General features: G+C 40.2%; 1 protein-coding gene across 3 annotated transcripts; it reads left to right on the plus strand.

The window, feature by feature from the left end:
• The first annotated feature begins 1,908 nt into the window (after positions 1-1,908).
• On the plus strand, positions 1,909-14,894 carry LOC130178989 (serine/threonine-protein kinase tousled-like 1-B). Of its 3 annotated transcripts, none has more exons than XM_056391673.1 (22): positions 1,909-2,512; positions 4,473-4,594; positions 5,169-5,237; positions 5,423-5,461; positions 5,592-5,667; positions 5,756-5,799; positions 5,903-5,986; positions 6,117-6,191; positions 6,297-6,389; positions 6,521-6,631; positions 7,401-7,537; positions 7,762-7,953; positions 8,341-8,407; positions 8,789-8,886; positions 9,178-9,259; positions 9,368-9,459; positions 9,552-9,641; positions 10,992-11,161; positions 11,381-11,516; positions 11,818-11,929; positions 12,204-12,311; positions 13,047-14,894. In XM_056391673.1, exons 1-22 carry the CDS (start codon positions 2,386-2,388, stop codon positions 13,194-13,196), a joined length of 2,274 nt encoding a protein of 757 aa, XP_056247648.1. In that variant the 5' UTR covers positions 1,909-2,385; the 3' UTR covers positions 13,197-14,894. The 3 variants fall into 3 exon arrangements, with proteins under 3 accessions (XP_056247648.1, XP_056247647.1, XP_056247649.1); XM_056391672.1 differs by having other exon boundaries at positions 1,910-2,512; positions 5,897-5,986; XM_056391674.1 differs by lacking the exon at positions 5,423-5,461 and having other exon boundaries at positions 1,910-2,512; positions 5,897-5,986.
• The last annotated feature ends 3,234 nt before the right edge of the window (positions 14,895-18,128 follow it).

An 18,128-nucleotide genomic window follows, 5' to 3' on the forward strand; every position in this document is an offset into this window, starting at 1 on the left:
TCCTGCCAACGTCCTAATTGCCATATTGTTTTTTATTTTACTCTTTACAGACCGATGTTTTCTAAAGTAATCACCTTCAGTACTTCAAAATGTTCAGTTACAGTTTTGGCAGTCTATGTCTACACATGTACTTTTTAAATTTACCAAAATGTAATTACCTCAGTCATACATATCATTAAAAATTATACAATAACATAATTATATAATAACAATTATATAAGCGTATTATAAAACTGTATATTGCATGCATGTATTTTGGTATTTGCAATCTTGCTACCATGACAAAAATGACAAGCCTATTTTCTGACAACTGAAAGAGTTTTTATAGAAGAAGGTCTCCACCTCTGTGATGAGGGCACTTACCTTCTAAAAAACTGTTTAGACTGTGATAAAACGCCACACCCTCTGCAACTGTATATCTATGTCTTTACTGCTTTACTCTCACTATATTTTCAAACTTTTATTATTACTTTTCAAAACGCCATTATTGTTGAAACCCACAGGTGTGTGTCTTATACACAAGCTGGAGGCAGTTTTCAAAATGTCAGCCAACATTCCCAGTTTTCCATCAGACATTTGATGCTCCTGGAATGTCCTGACGGCTGCTTGAATATCAGGCACCTGTCAGCTCTTTCCTCATAACACAACTCCAATTTCATACCTGAAATGACATCACAAACTGTGTGACTCTGTATGCGCGTGCATGTGTGTGTAGTAGTGTAATGTAGTAGACTGCTTATACAACCATCTTCATTGCCTGTCAAGACTATTGCTGTTACCATGGAAACCATGTGACCAAAAAAAATCAGGTTACCATGGGCAGGTGCATATGAGGTGCAGTATGACCGTTTGTGCCTCACTGTGGTTCCTGATGCAATCTGACTGCAAGTGGAGCAGGGGTTTGACAGACAAAAGACCCTTTTACACTGTGCGTACTATTACTTTGAATGCTCATCTGAACAAATAAAATTACATTAGAATTAACTTTTCAAATATTAGAGGTTAAACATCTTTTCCATCCTGGGAAAGACACACATTTGCTTACTCTCGGTGCACAGTCTAGGTTTCAGTAAATGCATTTTAAAGTAGAAAAATTCATTACATTTAAATTAAATTGGAAAGGAATGTAAGGATAGGATGTAGGCCAAACATTCAACTCTTTGGCCTACACTCTCTCTCCCTCCCTCTCTCTTGCTATCTCTCTCTCTCTCTCTCTCGCTCTCTCTCTCTCTCTATGTGTGTATGTGTGTGTGTGTGTGTGTGTGTGTGCGTGTTGTGTTTTGTGTATGCTGCCCTACAAGAAGGCAAAGGCATTTTGATGCACTGCACCAAATTTGGAACAAAAGACCCTATAGCCCAGACCACATCACTATCCTCCCACCTGCACTCCCCTCCCTGCAATTTGTATTTCAAGACTGAAAAACAGCATATCAAGACCACAGCCCTACCTAACACATACACTCACATACACATATTCACTAACTCACACACACGTACACAAACACAAGCACATGCACACTCTCTGTCACACACAGAGGACATACTGTAGACTACTGTACATGATGCATTTACAGTTCTGTACACGTCTGAAACAATATACATTACAATACTTAATACATACGTAAATATATACATATATATATATATATATATATATTTCTGAAAAAAACAATATATATATATATATATATATAAAATATACATATACATACACATACACACATACATAGGCTACATACATACACACACACATATATATACATATGTATATATTATGTGCACTAGTACTACAGTACACTAATACTATATTACTGTATAGTGTGCACCCGTGCGTGCGTGCGTGCGTGCGTGCGCGCGTGTGTGTGTGTGTTTCTGTTTTCCTTCGTTCTCCTCAAGCAGACAGCAACTTTCGGCCATTTTTTCGGGGTGTTTGTTGTTTTCGCCAAAACAAGAGGCTGCTCTGAGGTCGAAGCGAGTTGTGCTTTCCAGTGAACCTCGGGCTAGTTTGGAGGAGGGTAAAATGATCCCAGATCAGTGTCTGTTTCGGTGTCATGCCATCCCCCATCGCGCTGCTAGGTGCGCGCCAGCCTCGCGATAGCCTCGCCTACTAGAATCAAAGCTCCGCTCGCGAACTGGATGCTGACAGGCGCGCGGTGCGGTCATCATGCAAAGGTTACATTGGATCCGTTTCAGCGAGAGTCTAAAGAAGCCGCTCCTCCGCAGGACCCGCACGGGTCGCAACATGCGAGACGTCTAGCAACACAAAAAAGGACTAACTGTCGTTTAACGGCCTTTTTGGCTACAGCAGGTGTCGATGGACGCAAGTTTGGGATTTCCGCGAACGGCAGTGTGTACGCTGGCTCCTCTCGGCGGTAAAGTGGCTTCATGAGTGTCCAAAGTAACAGTGGAAGTGGTGGTGGAAGTTTGGAGGCGACGCCATCTTGGTCGCAGCTCTCCTCGTCCCCAACGATTTCTCAACAACATATAACGGCGACCGCAAAGAGCAAGGAAGGTATATCAGCTCACCAAGTGCACGACCGACCCTTATTCTCCTTTAAAGTGTGTTCTTTGTAGGAGAAGTGGATCGTTTCGGCTGTGTCGAGCTAACGTTTGTTGAAGTAAAAATGGATGTCAAGTTTACTGATGCCGTGAATTGGAAGCCAAACGTCAGCTGTCAGTTCAGTTGATGGCCAGTCTAAGTAGCAGCAAGCTATCATGTTTGCACAGCGGCAGCGTTAGCTTGTTGTTTTGTTTGTGTGATTATCAGTTACACGATTTTCTTGTTGGTCGTAGCCGTTGATGCGATACCAATGTTTTTGTATCAGTTTGTAACATTCGCCTCCTTTCAACAGCATCAAGTTGGATATTAAACATCGTAGCAATGCATGTATCCATGAATGCATTGCAATGCATGTCCCTGCTACTAAGAACTTGAGAATAGGCCCCGTTTTATTTTACTTTTTGGCCAGTTTTGAGCCATCTGTTTTTCCTCAATTGTTTTCCACAAGCTGTGGAGATGTTATTTACTTCGATGTTACAGAGTTGCTGGATATGATGTGACAAAAACAGTGTTTATAATTGGGAACAATTGGTTCCAATCTTCCAGCTAAGTAGTAGTTATAGGTCATAATATACGTACAACAACATGCAGACAGCGATGGTGCTAACAAGTCGTTATAAACGTAAATCAACGTTGTAATTACTGTATCGAGGATATTGTTATTTTCAACTTGAGATTCTTAACACTAACACAATAAGAAACGAAAATAATGCTGTAATATAAAGCTCTAACTATGTAGATTAATTAACCCAAATCCCTATCTGCCCTGTCCTTAGATAACCTCACAAAGGCCTTGTTGTGTGCTCTCTGTTTCACTGCACAAGGGTTTCATAATGTCCATTATGCCTTTTAGGGCTTGCCCCTGTGCCAGAAGCTATGTAAAGATGACAGCCAGGAAATGTCCAATAAGGAAACAAACACTTGCAGCAGCAGTAACCAGCAGGGAGCAGAGGACCTGTGCCTGTCTCTCCTTGGAAACTGGTTGTCATAGAACAGGGCCCAGTCAGGCAGTGTATATGTTAGCCTACTGCTTGTAATAAGAGTCATTTTATATATATATATTGTTGTTCTGGTGTACAGCTGCAAAGGTTTACCACTCTGGCATCTGCAAATCTGGCTATATACTGAGGAAATTTAAATGTAAAACTAGGCTTTTAGAAAGCCTCAATGGCCTATAAAACTAAAAGCTGTGTCCTGTTTCAACAGCGTAAGGAACATTGTTGCACATGTGTAGCATTTAAATGAGACACACAGCTACTGAAAGGCCCTGATGTATTTTTCATTGACATTGCAGCATGTCAAAAGATTTTACTTCAGGACAAAACTCCCAGTGTCCTTATCTCAGATGTTATTGTGCTCTGTCCGCAAGGCTTCTGAGTTACTGAGATCCCTAAATGTCAGAGACTTGTTTAGTGCTGTGCAAAGAGGCCATTGTGTCAGTCTTACTAATGAGAACATGGAGGGGCTGGTTGAAGATTTCGGTGATGACAAACTGGTGGACTCACTACGCCTGGCCTTGACTCTTCTCCCTTCTGGCTCCCCAGTGGCAGAACGACCTTCCTGCTTAAGTTAGAAATGCAGTGTCACTCATCTAAAGTATCTCCCATCATCGAATGAAAGTGCATCTTTTAAAGAGCTACCTACTGCACCTACAGTTAAATCCATTTTCTATTTTTATCCTCTAATCACTCCAATTTTCTCTAATCCTCCCCCAGATACTGTCCTCCGCTCCTTCTCATCGAGCTCATTTTTTATTCTTTTCTAGTAATTTTGTCGGAGGAATGTTTTTCCCTCTGATTCCTTGTACTGCTACTCGCTACTGTTTGTTAGTAATGGTGATAATGTAAGCATGTAACCTTACTCTGCTCACCCCACCCCCACCCACCACCCCCCCCCCCCCTGCCCATGCCAGGCCCCATGGAGGAGCTGCACAGCCTGGACCCCAGGAGACAGGAGCTGCTGGAGGCCAGGTTCACAGGAGCTGTCAGTGGCAACACAGTAGGCAGCACTGGGAGCACCAGTGGAGGTGCTAAGGTAACAGCTGCACAGACAAACTAAAGCCCCATTTTTGAGATACGTCATACACCGCACACAAACACAGTTTACCCGGGAACTAAAGGCAATGACTAGAAATTCCATCCCCAAGTTCTAATATAGTACTAGCAACAGCCAGTGCTTGCTTGCTTGCAGCAGTAAGAATGCTGTACATAAGTTGAAGCAGTCTCGAGGGTTGTGTTCACAAGTGACTAACAACAGTGACTAACTCTTCCATGGTAGCTGGTAGACGATCAGAGAGTCACAGAATCAGGGGCAGGGACTTTTTGGGCACAAGCAACAAAAACCAAACCTAAATTCCTATGGTGGAAAAGCAGGTAAAAGTTCCTGTTTTCCTTAAAAGGATACAGAGTTCCTGGAAATGTTCGTGAGATGGAAAAGGGCCAAGTGACACACCTAATAACTGAAGATCTGGATTTACAGACATGGCAGACTACAGGCTTCAGGCTTTGTTTCATTATCGGTTCTCTTTCATGAAGTCACTACACACCTGCGCTGTCTATTTTCATGTTGTATGTGTTCAGGTATTTGATTGAATTCTCACTGTGTGCAGGGTCTGGCCAATGAGTCCTCTAACCACAGCTATGGCAGCCTGGGCTCATCTAGCGACAAGGAGTCAGAGGTAAAAACACAGATATAGTCTTGTTGGAACATACATGCATGACTATTATTTCTGAAATTAAATATGACACTTGTTATTACACAGATAGACACAGATACATGTTGTCAGTTCTCAGTTTTTTCCATGCCCACTCGTCTTTTCTGTCTCTCCCACTACCTCCACCTCTGCTTCTCTTCTCTTCCTAGAACTCTGATTTGAAAAGAGGGAGCTCCCCTGCCTACTCAGTATGTACTTCTCCTTCCTGCTGCTCTTTCCTGCTGAACACCACCACTGAATCCTGCTTTATTAGGTTAAACACAAGGGATTTATGCTTCTTTTTTTTTCTTTCTTCCTCTATTTCATATCGATTTACAGACCCCGGAGAAGAAGCACTCTGAATCGTCCAGAGGGAGGAAAAGGAAAGCTGACACCTATTCAGAGAGTAGTCAAGGTATGACTAATACCTGTTGAAAATCACTGTAATGTATCATGTATTGCGGCTAGGCTGCATTAAATCTTTGGTCAAATTTCTTCTGCAGGGAAGACCTCCACACGTGGGCCCAAGATCAGCGACTACTTTGATGTGAGTATTACAACAACTAGTGTTACACCAATATTTCATGATTTGTATAATTTCAAACCAGATTTGTCACATCTGCCCATTTGTTTTCTCTGCAAAGTTCCAGGGGGGAAATGGTTCCAGTCCAGTCAGAGGGCTCCCATCAGCTCGCCGCTCTCCACAGAACTCACACTCTGCCCCCGGCTCAATCGTGAGTGTTCGACAAACAGTAGAAAAACCTTACACAGAAGAATTTCTGATGAGTTACTGGTAAATGAGGTGGATCTGAGTCTCTGCTCTGTGTGTCGCTACAAGGTTAAACAAAACCTCTTTGTCTGTAGATCCGGCAGAATAGCTCCTCTCCTACGAGTCTGTGTTTTGGGGAACACAATCCCAAAGCCAGCAAGTTTGTCCAGGTAATGTGATGCTCACAGAAAACACACTGATTTGACACACTTGAAGTATTCATTGTACATTTATTAATACACCTCTGACTGGTATGTCTCTGTCTGCTCTCGTAGACGGAGCTAACAGGGCTAAAACTCGCTGCTCTGGAGAGTAACAAGAGTCTGGACCTGGAGAAGAAAGAGGGACGGATAGATGACCTGCTCAGGGTGAGTTCTGTGTCTGTGTCCTGTGTTTTGATGATAAGTGCACAGGAGTATGTTATTGTATGTTTTAGTTGTATTATATTTCTTCCTACACAACCAGAGTTAAACATCTACCCACTGTCTTTCTTTAACAGGCTAACTGTGACCTGCGGAGACAGATCGACGAACAGCAAAAACTCCTGGAGAAATACAAGGAGAGGCTAAACAAGTGCATCACCATGAGCAAGAAACTGCTTATAGAAAAGGTTTGTGTTTTTGAATCCATCCTCTCGTCCATTGTACGTCCATCTTCACTTCAAAACATCTGGAATTTAAAGCTTGGGAAAAATAGATAGATATACTATATCAGTTAGAAATAGTTATAAATGTTCAGCTAATGTATTAGCAAGATGCAGAAGAAATGAAGCTCATCGCTTAAAAGGCGGTTAAAAAAAAAAAAAAAGTGGAGACTTACACTTGCAGCAGAAATGGAGCAACACAGGCATCCTGCTCCGATATCTTCTGGTGTTTTAGCTTCGCTTTGGTCCACAACTAATGAAGGGGAAAACTCTCTTGTGGTTTGTAGAGCTTTGAATCTCTTCCCTCGCCACCTGTTTTCTTTAAGTCGACACCATTTTGAGCCACACAGAACAGCAGAGTGGTGGTGGTGGGATTTAGGGTAAAAATATTGCTTAACTGGGATTCAGTATATCTGGAGAATTCAGTTCTGTATTTTAAAAGAATAAATATAGCTAGCTATTACACCTTTATTCTGTGTGGAAATCTACCTTGATCTGCTGTGGTTTGGTTTGGATTGCGTCTCATTTATACGTCGTCTGCCAAATGAATAAGTGTAATGTAGATATAACATAGAGGTGACAGCTTGTCACAGGAATGTTTTGCAAGTTTGAATCCTAAACCGAATAGATAAACACTCTCTCTTCCCTTTAGCTGCTACAGTTGAGACACCTTCAGCACTACTGTCCATCATTTTTGATTATATGTGTGTGTGTGTGTCCGTGGTTTTGTGCACAGAGTACGCAGGAGAAGCAGTCGTGTCGTGAGAAGAGCATGCAGGATCGCCTCCGTCTCGGTCACTTCACCACCGTCAGACATGGAGCGTCCTACACGGAGCAGTGGACCGACGGATATGCATTCCAGAACCTGATCAAGTGAGAGACTGCAAACGCATCCACCATTCTTAATCTCAGTTGTTTATATTTTGCATTGGACATTGCATTAGATATGATGTTGAAGGATCCTAACAGGTGAATTATAAAAGCGTCTTCCTCTTTACAGCCAGGAGAAAACATGCGAAAAGCTGTTAATCATCTGCTCCAGTATTTCCCATCTCACCTGTTCCCTTCCCTTCTTCTGTGCGTCCGACTGTGTACAGGCAACAGGAGGGCATCAACCAGCAGAGGGAGGACATAGAGCGACAGAGGAAGCTGCTGGCCAAGAGGAAGCCCCCAAACCCTGCGTCCCCCTCCCTCTCTGTGGCCTCCACCTCCGAACCCAAGCAGCGTAAAACCAAGGTGGTCAACGGCAACGATTCGGACCCCTTCCTCAAGCCCTCCTTGCCCCAGCTGTGAGTTTCCTGCAATAAATGAGTTCTGTCAGTGGAGGATGTGAAGGATGATCGTATCCTGTTTGTATTGTTATTCTCTGCAGTTTACTACGAGCTGCCCTCCAACATAAAGTATTGCATGTTACCTCCATTTATTATTACCACTGTTTATATAGAAAGCAGAGACTCATAAAGATGATCCGTATCAGAGGTGTCAGATACACAGTATCTGTGTCAATCCATCATCAATACATCATGGGTTAAAGACGATGTTTGGGAAAGTGTGGGACTTTGATTCTGTTTTCAATTGGAGGATTAGAAGAATCATTGAAAGATGAAATAGATTTGAATCTTTTGTGAATGAATGTTTCCGTCAGTAGGTTTTGACTTTTCTCTATATTTTGGCAGATTGACCCTCGCTGAGTACCACGAGCAGGAAGAGATCTTTAAGCTCCGCCTTGGACATCTGAAGAAGGTCAGCAGGAAAAGAAATCGCTTCATTAATCACTCCACCAGTCAATCAATAAGAACACATTAGGCCCGGAAGACATTTCATTTGGTGAAATCATGTGAAAAGACGATGTTGAAAAAGGTCCGACTGTTGCAAATGTTGACAGTCTGCATAGTTTCCCATGCACCAATCTACCAGGTGTGAATTACATAACACTCAGTTTACCAAGTGAAATCGTTCATCAAAACAGAAAGAGAGTAACTTCAGTGGTGCAGAGGTTTCTCCCACACTCGGCTTTATTTGTTGACAAAGTGTTTAATTGCATAAATGAGATTTCTCTACATGCATATTTTAACACCAACAGAATTGAAATGCAAAATGATACATCTCATGATGTGTGTGTAGGAGGAAGCTGAGATTCAAGCAGAGCTGGAGCGGTTGGAGCGGGTGAGGAACCTCCACATCAGAGAGCTGAAGAGGATAAACAACGAGGACAGCTCAGCGTAAGTCCGCTCAGCAAGTGTAATGAATGAATGTAAAGTAATGAATGTAAATCATCAATCATTTGATGATATTAAATGCACTTCAAATAAAAAAAACATTTCATTAGTGGAGAACGTCTGTCGGATGTAATTTAAAGTTGTTGATGTAATTACCCAGAAAAGCAGCACAATCATCTGTCTTTGCAAATCGGTTGTTTCAAAGACAACGTTACATTTGCCAGATCAAAGCGATGAGCATTTCCTCCTCATGTTCCCTGATTATACTAAACATTTCTGTTCCTCCGCACACAGGTTTAAAGACCATCCTACTCTGAATGAGAGGTACCTGCTGCTGCACTTGCTGGGCAGGGGCGGCTTCAGTGAAGTTTATAAGGTAATGTCTGTAGTGCTTCACTAGTTGTTTCCTGTTCTCACTCGCTCTCCGTGTGTAAAGTGTGCTTAAAGACAAATGTGTGTGTATTTGTTTTCTTGCCACACACAGGCTTTTGACCTGTTTGAGCAGCGCTATGCAGCTGTTAAAATCCACCAACTCAACAAGAACTGGAGAGAGGAGAAGAAGGAGAACTACCACAAGTAGGTCTCATCCACACAAATGACTTTGATGTGCAAAGACAAAATGTTGCTGCAGTAACACATGCATTACGTTGACAATTATTTCCTTCCAGGCATGCATGCAGGGAGTACCGGATACACAAGCAGCTGGACCATCCCAGAATAGTCAAACTGTATGACTACTTCTCCCTGGACACTGACACGTGAGTCACCTCTGACCTCTGCCAGCTGCAGCCCTGCTGGGTCCACATATCCTGAGGTTGTTTTTTACACAGCACTGGGTTAAAAAGCATCCTTTGCTATAGTTTTAAACAACATGTTTTACATGAGTAAGAGTCAAACCTGTGTGAGGGCCCTACACAGTGAATATTCAAAAAATGCACAAGTTGTAATCTGCCTGGAGGCCCGCTTCAGAGCTGCAAATGAGAGCGAACATCATAGGGGTGTTATCAGATTGGGAAAGAGTAAATTGTAAAAGCGAGTGACAGAAAAATGTATGAATCAGCAACAACATGTTCTGACAATGGAAGTTATTTCTGAAGCCAGGCTGGCGGTAGCTAACGGCACGTCTCGCCCACCCAATCAAAAGTTAAGAAAAGACAAGAAAAAAATAGCGAAGAAATTTCCAAAAATCGTTTCTAACTTCTAATTGGCTGGGCAGCCGACAGCCCGCCTCCTAAGTCGCCCACTGCTCACCTCATCGTCTCATCATGTTCAGGCACAAATACACAGAGCTCCAAATCAGACCTGTCCACTGCACAGTGTGTGTCACTGAGGAGGGCGTTTGGATCGCCAGAATTCGCCTGGTTTTAGCGCCATAAGATGTTACATAAGCACAATCAGGTGTTAAATAAACGCCACGAGGGGTTATATCAATGCCGTTTGGTAATAGCTGTGCTCGTTGTTATGTAAATATATACTTGGCTCTGTGGCGCAATGAGTGAGGCCGTTGCCTTCTGCCTTTTGAGACGATAGTTAACTGTTCAAAGACAGAAAGATGAGATTGTCACTCAACTGAGAGAATAATCTTTTCTGAATTAACTGTATTAATAAATTTACCGTAATTTTTTTTTAACACTCTTTCAAACAGTCAACACATAAAAACACTGCGTTTCATTTAACGCTGATGTAATTAATATGTCAAAACACTAAAAACGTTTTAGGTGAAAATGACTAATAAAACTGGTGAAACAAACTGAACTGTTGGGAAATTGTGTCTCAATCAATTAAAAAGAAGTAATTTTTTGGGACATTTCAACAAAGAGGAATTTGATGAAATCAATAATAAATATGTTATATATATATATATACATATGGATGTATAGATAGATAAATGGGTATAACAAACAGACAGATGCATAGATTAGCTTCAAGTATCAATAGAGCATGTGAGGTGCAGTTGCCTCCACCCAAAAGAGTTAAAGACACTGGTGGCCTGTGTTACTCACCCAGACTGATGATACTGTAAACTTTCTAGTTAGGGATCAATAGATTATTGACAGTGTTGTGTGTGTACAGTGTGTAACTGTGTGTCTCCGCCCTCTGTGCTCCAGGTTCTGTACAGTGCTGGAGTTCTGTGAAGGAAACGACCTGGACTTCTACCTGAAACAAAACAAGCTGATGTCAGAGAAGGAGGCTCGCTCCATCGTCATGCAGATTGTCAGCGCCCTGCGCTACCTCAACGAGATCAAACCTCCCATCATCCACTACGACCTCAAACCAGGTGGGTCATATGTGCAAAAAGCATGCGAATATTACAAACCAGTTTCTGCTTCCAGATTAATTTACTTAGTTAAGTGTTAGTTAAATGTAGGTAATTTAAAATTGGATAGACATACACTGTTGTCAGTTATTAAGATCTTTCCTGTCGCTCTGGTTGCTTTGCTTGTTAACCTGGGGTGAAACACTATGTACTGAGTCTCAGGGTCTGTGTGGTGAACAGGTAACATCTTATTGGTGGATGGTACTGCATGTGGAGAAATCAAAATCACAGACTTTGGCCTGTCAAAAATCATGGACGATGATAACTATGGTGTGGATGGGATGGACCTCACATCACAGGGGGCCGGCACCTACTGGTGAGACACACGCACACACACACACACAGACGCACACACACACACACACACACACACACACACACACACACACACACACACACACACGCACACACACACACACACACACAAACCCCCCTCAGACTGACACAGTGTAACAGAATCTCCTACACTGTGCTATTGTCATTATTATGGGCAGTGAATTGTGTGTTCTTTTCTAAAAATGATATGGTTGGAAATAAACATGGAACAGTTAAAAAAAAATATGTTTGAACTCTTCTATTAAATGGATTGGCATGGATACTGTTGTTTGTGTTTTCAGGTATCTTCCTCCAGAGTGTTTTGTTGTGGGGAAAGAGCCGCCTAAGATTTCCAACAAGGTCGACGTCTGGTCTGTGGGAGTGATCTTCTTCCAGTGCCTCTACGGACGCAAGGTGCAGCACTCTGGAAGGAGCAAATGAACTAAACAATTTGTACATCACTAGAGAGTAAAGATTAACACTAATGCATGTGGATTCAAACGGTGTGTGAGCCACTTATATCAATCTGTCGAGGCATTGCTTTGAAATGTGGAAGAAAAGATTTGGACACAGTAGCTGTGTGTCTGTTGTCTTGAGTTCAGTATCAATGAGAGAACTGCTAGATAGTTGAAGCAATGGAGAACACATTGGATCGTGGTCATTTTAATGTATTTTTTGTTTTCTCCAGCCGTTTGGTCACAACCAGTCTCAACAAGACATTCTCCAGGAAAACACCATCCTCAAAGCCACAGAGGTCCAGTTCCCTGCTAAACCACAGGCCAGCACAGAGGCCAAGGTAACACACACGCACGCACGCACACACACACACACGCACACACACACACGCACACACGCATAAACATATCAACGCCATACACTTAAAAGAAAACATTCATTATGTCACTTTTACTTCATGTTAAAAAAAATGCTTTAACTTCTGTGACTACTCCCCTTGTTAATCCAGAAAATGACCTTGTAAATAACATCTTCCCATTACTTATCATATTGTCATAGTAGGAATTATGGGTGGGAAAATAAGATGTAAATATTCTCTAAATTCAATTTAAAAACATTAATAGAAGAAGTGACCACATGGGAATGTCTGTCTTTGGGCGCAGTTGATTAAATTGCTGAAAAGGTCACCTCAGTACAAACAACAAAGCAAAATGTCTGATAATTTATCGTCTCATTTGAATACATCATCGTTTGTGTGTTTGTGTTGACATTTTAGTTACTTTATTAAAACGCATTTACACACTATAATTAAAGTATTAATGTCAGACAGCTTGACAATCCAGTCACATGTTGACACATGTTCAACCATCTGAATCAACTCTGTTGTGTAACTGTGATAAGAGCAGTTTAAAGTGCGGCCTTTGCCAACAGATAGACGGAAAGCAGTAGACTCTTCTGCTCTATTTTATCTTGAAGTAAATTAGAGAGTCCACGCACACACACGCGAACACCCACAGACACTCACACACATACAGCCTGCTGCTCATTTTCTAAAATGTCCTCCTCTGCTCTGCAGGCATTTATCCGGCGCTGTCTGGCGTACCGCAAGGAGGACAGGTTCGACGTTCACCAGCTGTGCTCGGACACCTACCTCCTCCCTCACATGAGACGCTCAAACTCCTCCGGCTCCCTGCAGCCCTCCGCCTCATCTCTCCCCACCTACTGACTGGCTCTCTTCACATGACTGACAGCACCCTCTGGCCAATCCCGAAGGCAGGATTGTTGGAATTGAAGGAAAATGGACATGGATCGTTTTTTTTTTTTTCCTGTTTTGTTCTGTTTTTTTTACCTGAGCTGTTCCCAAATGGATAAATTAGCGACAGAACCGAATTAAATGGAAAGATGGAAGTGAGAAAAGAGGAGGAAGAAGAAGGATACTCCCTTTGCATATGTTGTACAGCGTTGTGTCCTTGAACTCGACTGTGTGAGACATGAGGAGGAAAAAAATGAGAGACTGAAAAATAGAAGGGAAATGGAAAGAGAGAGGCAGGGGAACGGCTCCACATTGTTTGGAGCAGGAAAAGAAAATGATGAAGCCAGTGGATCTGTTCATGGACTTTATTAAATAACCCTCTTAGGAGACATTTCAACAGCTACAGGAGCTCCTAGATGTCCTGACCACTCCCACCTCTCTTAGCTCCACATACACATACATCATAATATATCTTTCAAAATGCCTGAGAATTGTAACATAAGGCCACTGCTGCAGCCTAGTTGCTCATGAGGGTTGAAGTCAGCAGGCAGCAGAAGACAGGGGTGTGGTGCAGGGGAGGTATGAGTGTCTGTGCATCAAATATGGATTCCCTGTTAAACTCTGCGATCTGTGGAAATGAGGCACAAAAGACTGGTTACATCTCATTGAATTTCCTTTTGTAGCCCCTCAGCACACAACAGGGGTTAACTTAAAGTGATGCAATGTTGTAACCTTGATAGGACTTGACTAAAAGAAAAAAAAAAGTAGTTCCAGATTAAGTTTCTGGGGTTGATTTGCACTTCCGATCCAGATCATTGTCATCTGGTCTCACAGATTTGGCATGAAGTACTTACAGCGTGGGCTCGTCCTGGACTTCTCTGTGGTCAAACCCTCCGTTTGCATTTTTCGTTGTGTTGCAAAGCAGTTCAGATTTACACAAAGTGGATGTGTGAATGTGTCTTAGTCCATTTTTTTTTTTTTTTTTGCTGTTCAGGTAAAGAGTCAAAATGTTTTAAAGGGCAGACTACTACAGTACATGTTGTCACAGATGTCCTCATCAACCTGCCTGAAGAGAGCTGGACTGAACTGAGGGACTGGATCAGCCGTTACTGTATCGCAAAGACTCTGGGCACAGAATCTAGTGTACATTTCATGTGCAGGAGACATTACTCACTAGCAAATATATAGTAATGAGGCTTATCCTTGCTTCCCAGTGTCTCACTTTGCTCAGTTTATTTGTGTTTCCCTCTGAAAGCTGTTCTCAGTTTGCTGCTATAAATGTCGCTTTTAGTTTGTAACGTGTGAATGGTTTTCGCCTGGCATATGTGCATACTTGAACTGTGTAAAGAGGAACACTCTCCAGAGCCTCTTTTCCTGAAATGGACACCCGCTGTGCTCTTTCCAGGGGATGCAACATGTTATTCTGCCACCAAACATCAAATGTCCACGTGGGTTCTTTCTTTTTTGTTTACTTTCATGTAAGAGTCCAACAGACATTATATGGAGCAAAATCCCAGTATGCTGTGTAGTGAGGAACGGTCACACCTGTTCATGTCAGTAGAGGTGGGCGTGCTCCAGGTTGGCCTGTGTTGCAGCATGTTTTTACTGCAGCTAGAAATCAAGTGGATATATCCAAATGTTGTCGTCCTGTAAATAAAACACTTACCTGTATGTTGTTGTGACATTTCAAGCTCCTCTCAAATGCAGGCAACCTGGACTCAGCCCAGAGCTAGCCCTTGGCAAAGAAAGGGAGATATTCTTGGGCAAGAAGTCAGATAAAAAGACAAGTGGGAGCAGTTAACGCCTGCTTTTAAAATAAGTCTTAATTGATTTTCTATATGGGAGCTGTTAGGTGAACAAAAAGCCCAAACACAGTTGTAGTTTCAGTGACATGACAAATGAATTAAACTGCAGGAAGTACCTGCTCTCACGGCTTTGTGCTCCCAAATGAAAGCAAGTGATGAAATGCAATGAAACAGGTAAAGTCTATGTCCACTGATAAAATTGTAATTTCATCCACTCCTCTTTCCTCTACTTGACAAACTAACAGTGGAAATGGCTTCTAGCAGCGAGTGCATATACCCCATGATAAATGAAGAACCGTGTGTGGACAGATGTAAGCGCAGCCATTAGTAAGCTACATGTCAGATCACATTAGTGGTGGGGGTGCAACGCTAGGCCATGTCATCCATATGCAATAAAGATTGCCTTACATGTCTTAATTCCTGCAGTGTGACCAATATTTCCTGTAGTGGGTTACGCAACCTCATCAGCAGCGTTCGACACAAGATAGAGGACAGAGGAAGGTCATGATTTCTGTGTGAAGACACAGGAATATTCAAATTCTTTGTATATGGCTCAATATTCATCATGTGTCACAGTGTTCTCCAGAATTACAGAGCTAGATCTGCTGAAACATTATATTTGAAAATATTTCAACTACTGTATAGTTCTCATGGTAATAGTTAGGTAGATATTTACTAAAATCTCACTTTGCTGACATCTGGGGTTATGAAAACTTAATGCATGGGCCCAAATTAAAGCCATAACTGTAGGCTCAAGGGTGTAGGTTTGGTCTCAACATTCTCAACAAGGACACAACAACCCCACCACCCCTCAAAGACAAAGAGATTGGGTTTTTAATGTGATTTACCAAAGTGTTTAATAACATATAGGTTCTGAATTTACATTCAGGAATGACCATAGACAAACGTAACATATGTGTATATATATCCAGATATGACATATATGTATGGAATGGCCTATACATTTAAAAATTAAATATGAAACCTGTTAGAACTTGGAACAATATGATATACTAACATTTAGGTCTAGCTATTAAAACATGTATGAAGGAATAAAATGTCTTAAAAATGTCATAGTATATCGACAAATAAAAATGTCAAAAAATGTCATAGTGTAATGAGCCATAAAACGTGATAAAAATGTCATAGTATAGTAAGGCATAAATTTCTCAAAAAACATCACATTATAGTAAGGCATAAAAATGTAAAAAAAACGTCATAGTATAATAAGGCATAAAAACGTCATAGTATAGTAAGGCATAAAAATGTCAATAAACGTCATAGTATAGTAAGGCGTAAAATGTCAATATTATAATAAGGCATAAAAATGTCATAATATAGTAAGGCATAAACTTCTCAAAAAAGGTCATAGTATATTAAGGCATAAAAATTTCAAAAAATGTCATAGTATAGTAAGGCATAAAGATGTCATAGCAGAGTAAGGCATAAAAACGTCAAAAAACGTAATAGTATAATAAGCCATAAAATGTGATAAAAACGTCATAGTATAGTAGGGCATAAATTTCTCAATAAATGTCATAATATAGTAAGGCATAAATTTCTCAATAAATGTCATAGTATAGTAAGGCATAAAAATGTCATAGTATAGTAAGGCTTAAAAATGTCATAGTATAGTAAGGCATAAAAACGTCAAAAAACGTAATAGTATAATAAGCCATAAAATATGTTAAAAGCGTCATAGTATAGTAAGGCATAAATTTCTCAATAAATGTCATAGTATAGTAAGGCATAAAAACGTCAAAAAACGTAATAGTAAAATAAGCCATAAAATGTGATAAAAACGTCATAGTACAGTAGGGCATAAATTTCTCAATAAATGTCATAGTATAGTAAGGCATAAAAATGTCATAGTATAGTAAGGCATAAATTTCTCAATAAATGTCATAGTATAGTAAGGCATAAAAATGTCATAGTATAGTAAGGCTTAAAAATGTCATAGTATAGTAAGGCATAAAAATGTCATAGTATAGTAAGGCTTAAAAATGTCATAGTATAGTAAGGCATAAAAATGTCATAGTATAGTAAGGCATAAAAATGTCATAGTATAGTAAGGCATAAAAATGTCAAAAAATGTCATAGTATAGTAAGGCATAAATTTCTCAATAAATGTCATAATATAGTAAGGCATAAATTTCTCAATAAATGTCATAGTATAGTAAGGCATAAAAATGTCATAGTATAGTAAGGCTTAAAAATGTCATAGTATAGTAAGGCATAAAAACGTCAAAAAACGTAATAGTATAATAAGCCATAAAATATGTTAAAAGCGTCATAGTATAGTAAGGCATAAATTTCTCAATAAATGTCATAGTATAGTAAGGCATAAAAACGTCAAAAAACGTAATAGTAAAATAAGCCATAAAATGTGATAAAAACGTCATAGTACAGTAGGGCATAAATTTCTCAATAAATGTCATAGTATAGTAAGGCATAAAAATGTCATAGTATAGTAAGGCATAAATTTCTCAATAAATGTCATAGTATAGTAAGGCATAAAAATGTCATAGTATAGTAAGGCTTAAAAATGTCATAGTATAGTAAGGCATAAAAATGTCATAGTATAGTAAGGCTTAAAAATGTCATAGTATAGTAAGGCATAAAAACGTCAAAAAACGTAATAGTATAATAAGCCATAAAATATGTTAAAAACGTCATAGTATAGTAAGGCATAAATTTCTCAAAAAATGTCATAGTATAGTAAGGCATAAAAATGTCAAAAAATGTAATAGTATAGTAAGGCATAAAAATGTCATAGTATAGTAAGGCATAAATTTCTCAAAAAATGGTGTCGTATATTAAGGCATAAAAACATCAAAAAGCGTAATATTATGATAAGCCATAAAATGTGATAAAAACGTCATAGTATAGTAAGGCATAAAAACGTCAAAAAACGTAAGAGTATAATAAGCCATAAAATATGATAAAAACGTCATAGTATAGTAAGGCATACATTTCTCAAAAAATGTTATAGTATAGTAAGGCATAAATTTCTCAAAAAATGTCATAGTATAGTAAGGCATAAATTTCTCAAAAAACGTCATAGTATAGTAAGGCATAAATTTCTCAAAAAACGTCATAG

The sequence above is a fragment of the Seriola aureovittata genome, chromosome 12 (genome assembly GCF_021018895.1).
Source record: "Seriola aureovittata isolate HTS-2021-v1 ecotype China chromosome 12, ASM2101889v1, whole genome shotgun sequence".
Classification (NCBI taxonomy): Eukaryota; Metazoa; Chordata; class Actinopteri; order Carangiformes; family Carangidae; genus Seriola; species Seriola aureovittata.

Coding starts and splice junctions, on each gene's coding strand:
- LOC130178989 (XM_056391672.1), top strand. CDS start 2,386: ATGAGTGTCCAAAGTAACAGTGGAAGTGGTGGTGGAAGTTTGGAGGCG. Junction 5,462..5,591: donor GGAGCTCCCCTGCCTACTCA/GTATGTACTTCT, acceptor ATCGATTTACAG/ACCCCGGAGAAGAAGCACTC. Junction 12,312..13,046: donor AGGCCAGCACAGAGGCCAAG/GTAACACACACG, acceptor TCTGCTCTGCAG/GCATTTATCCGGCGCTGTCT.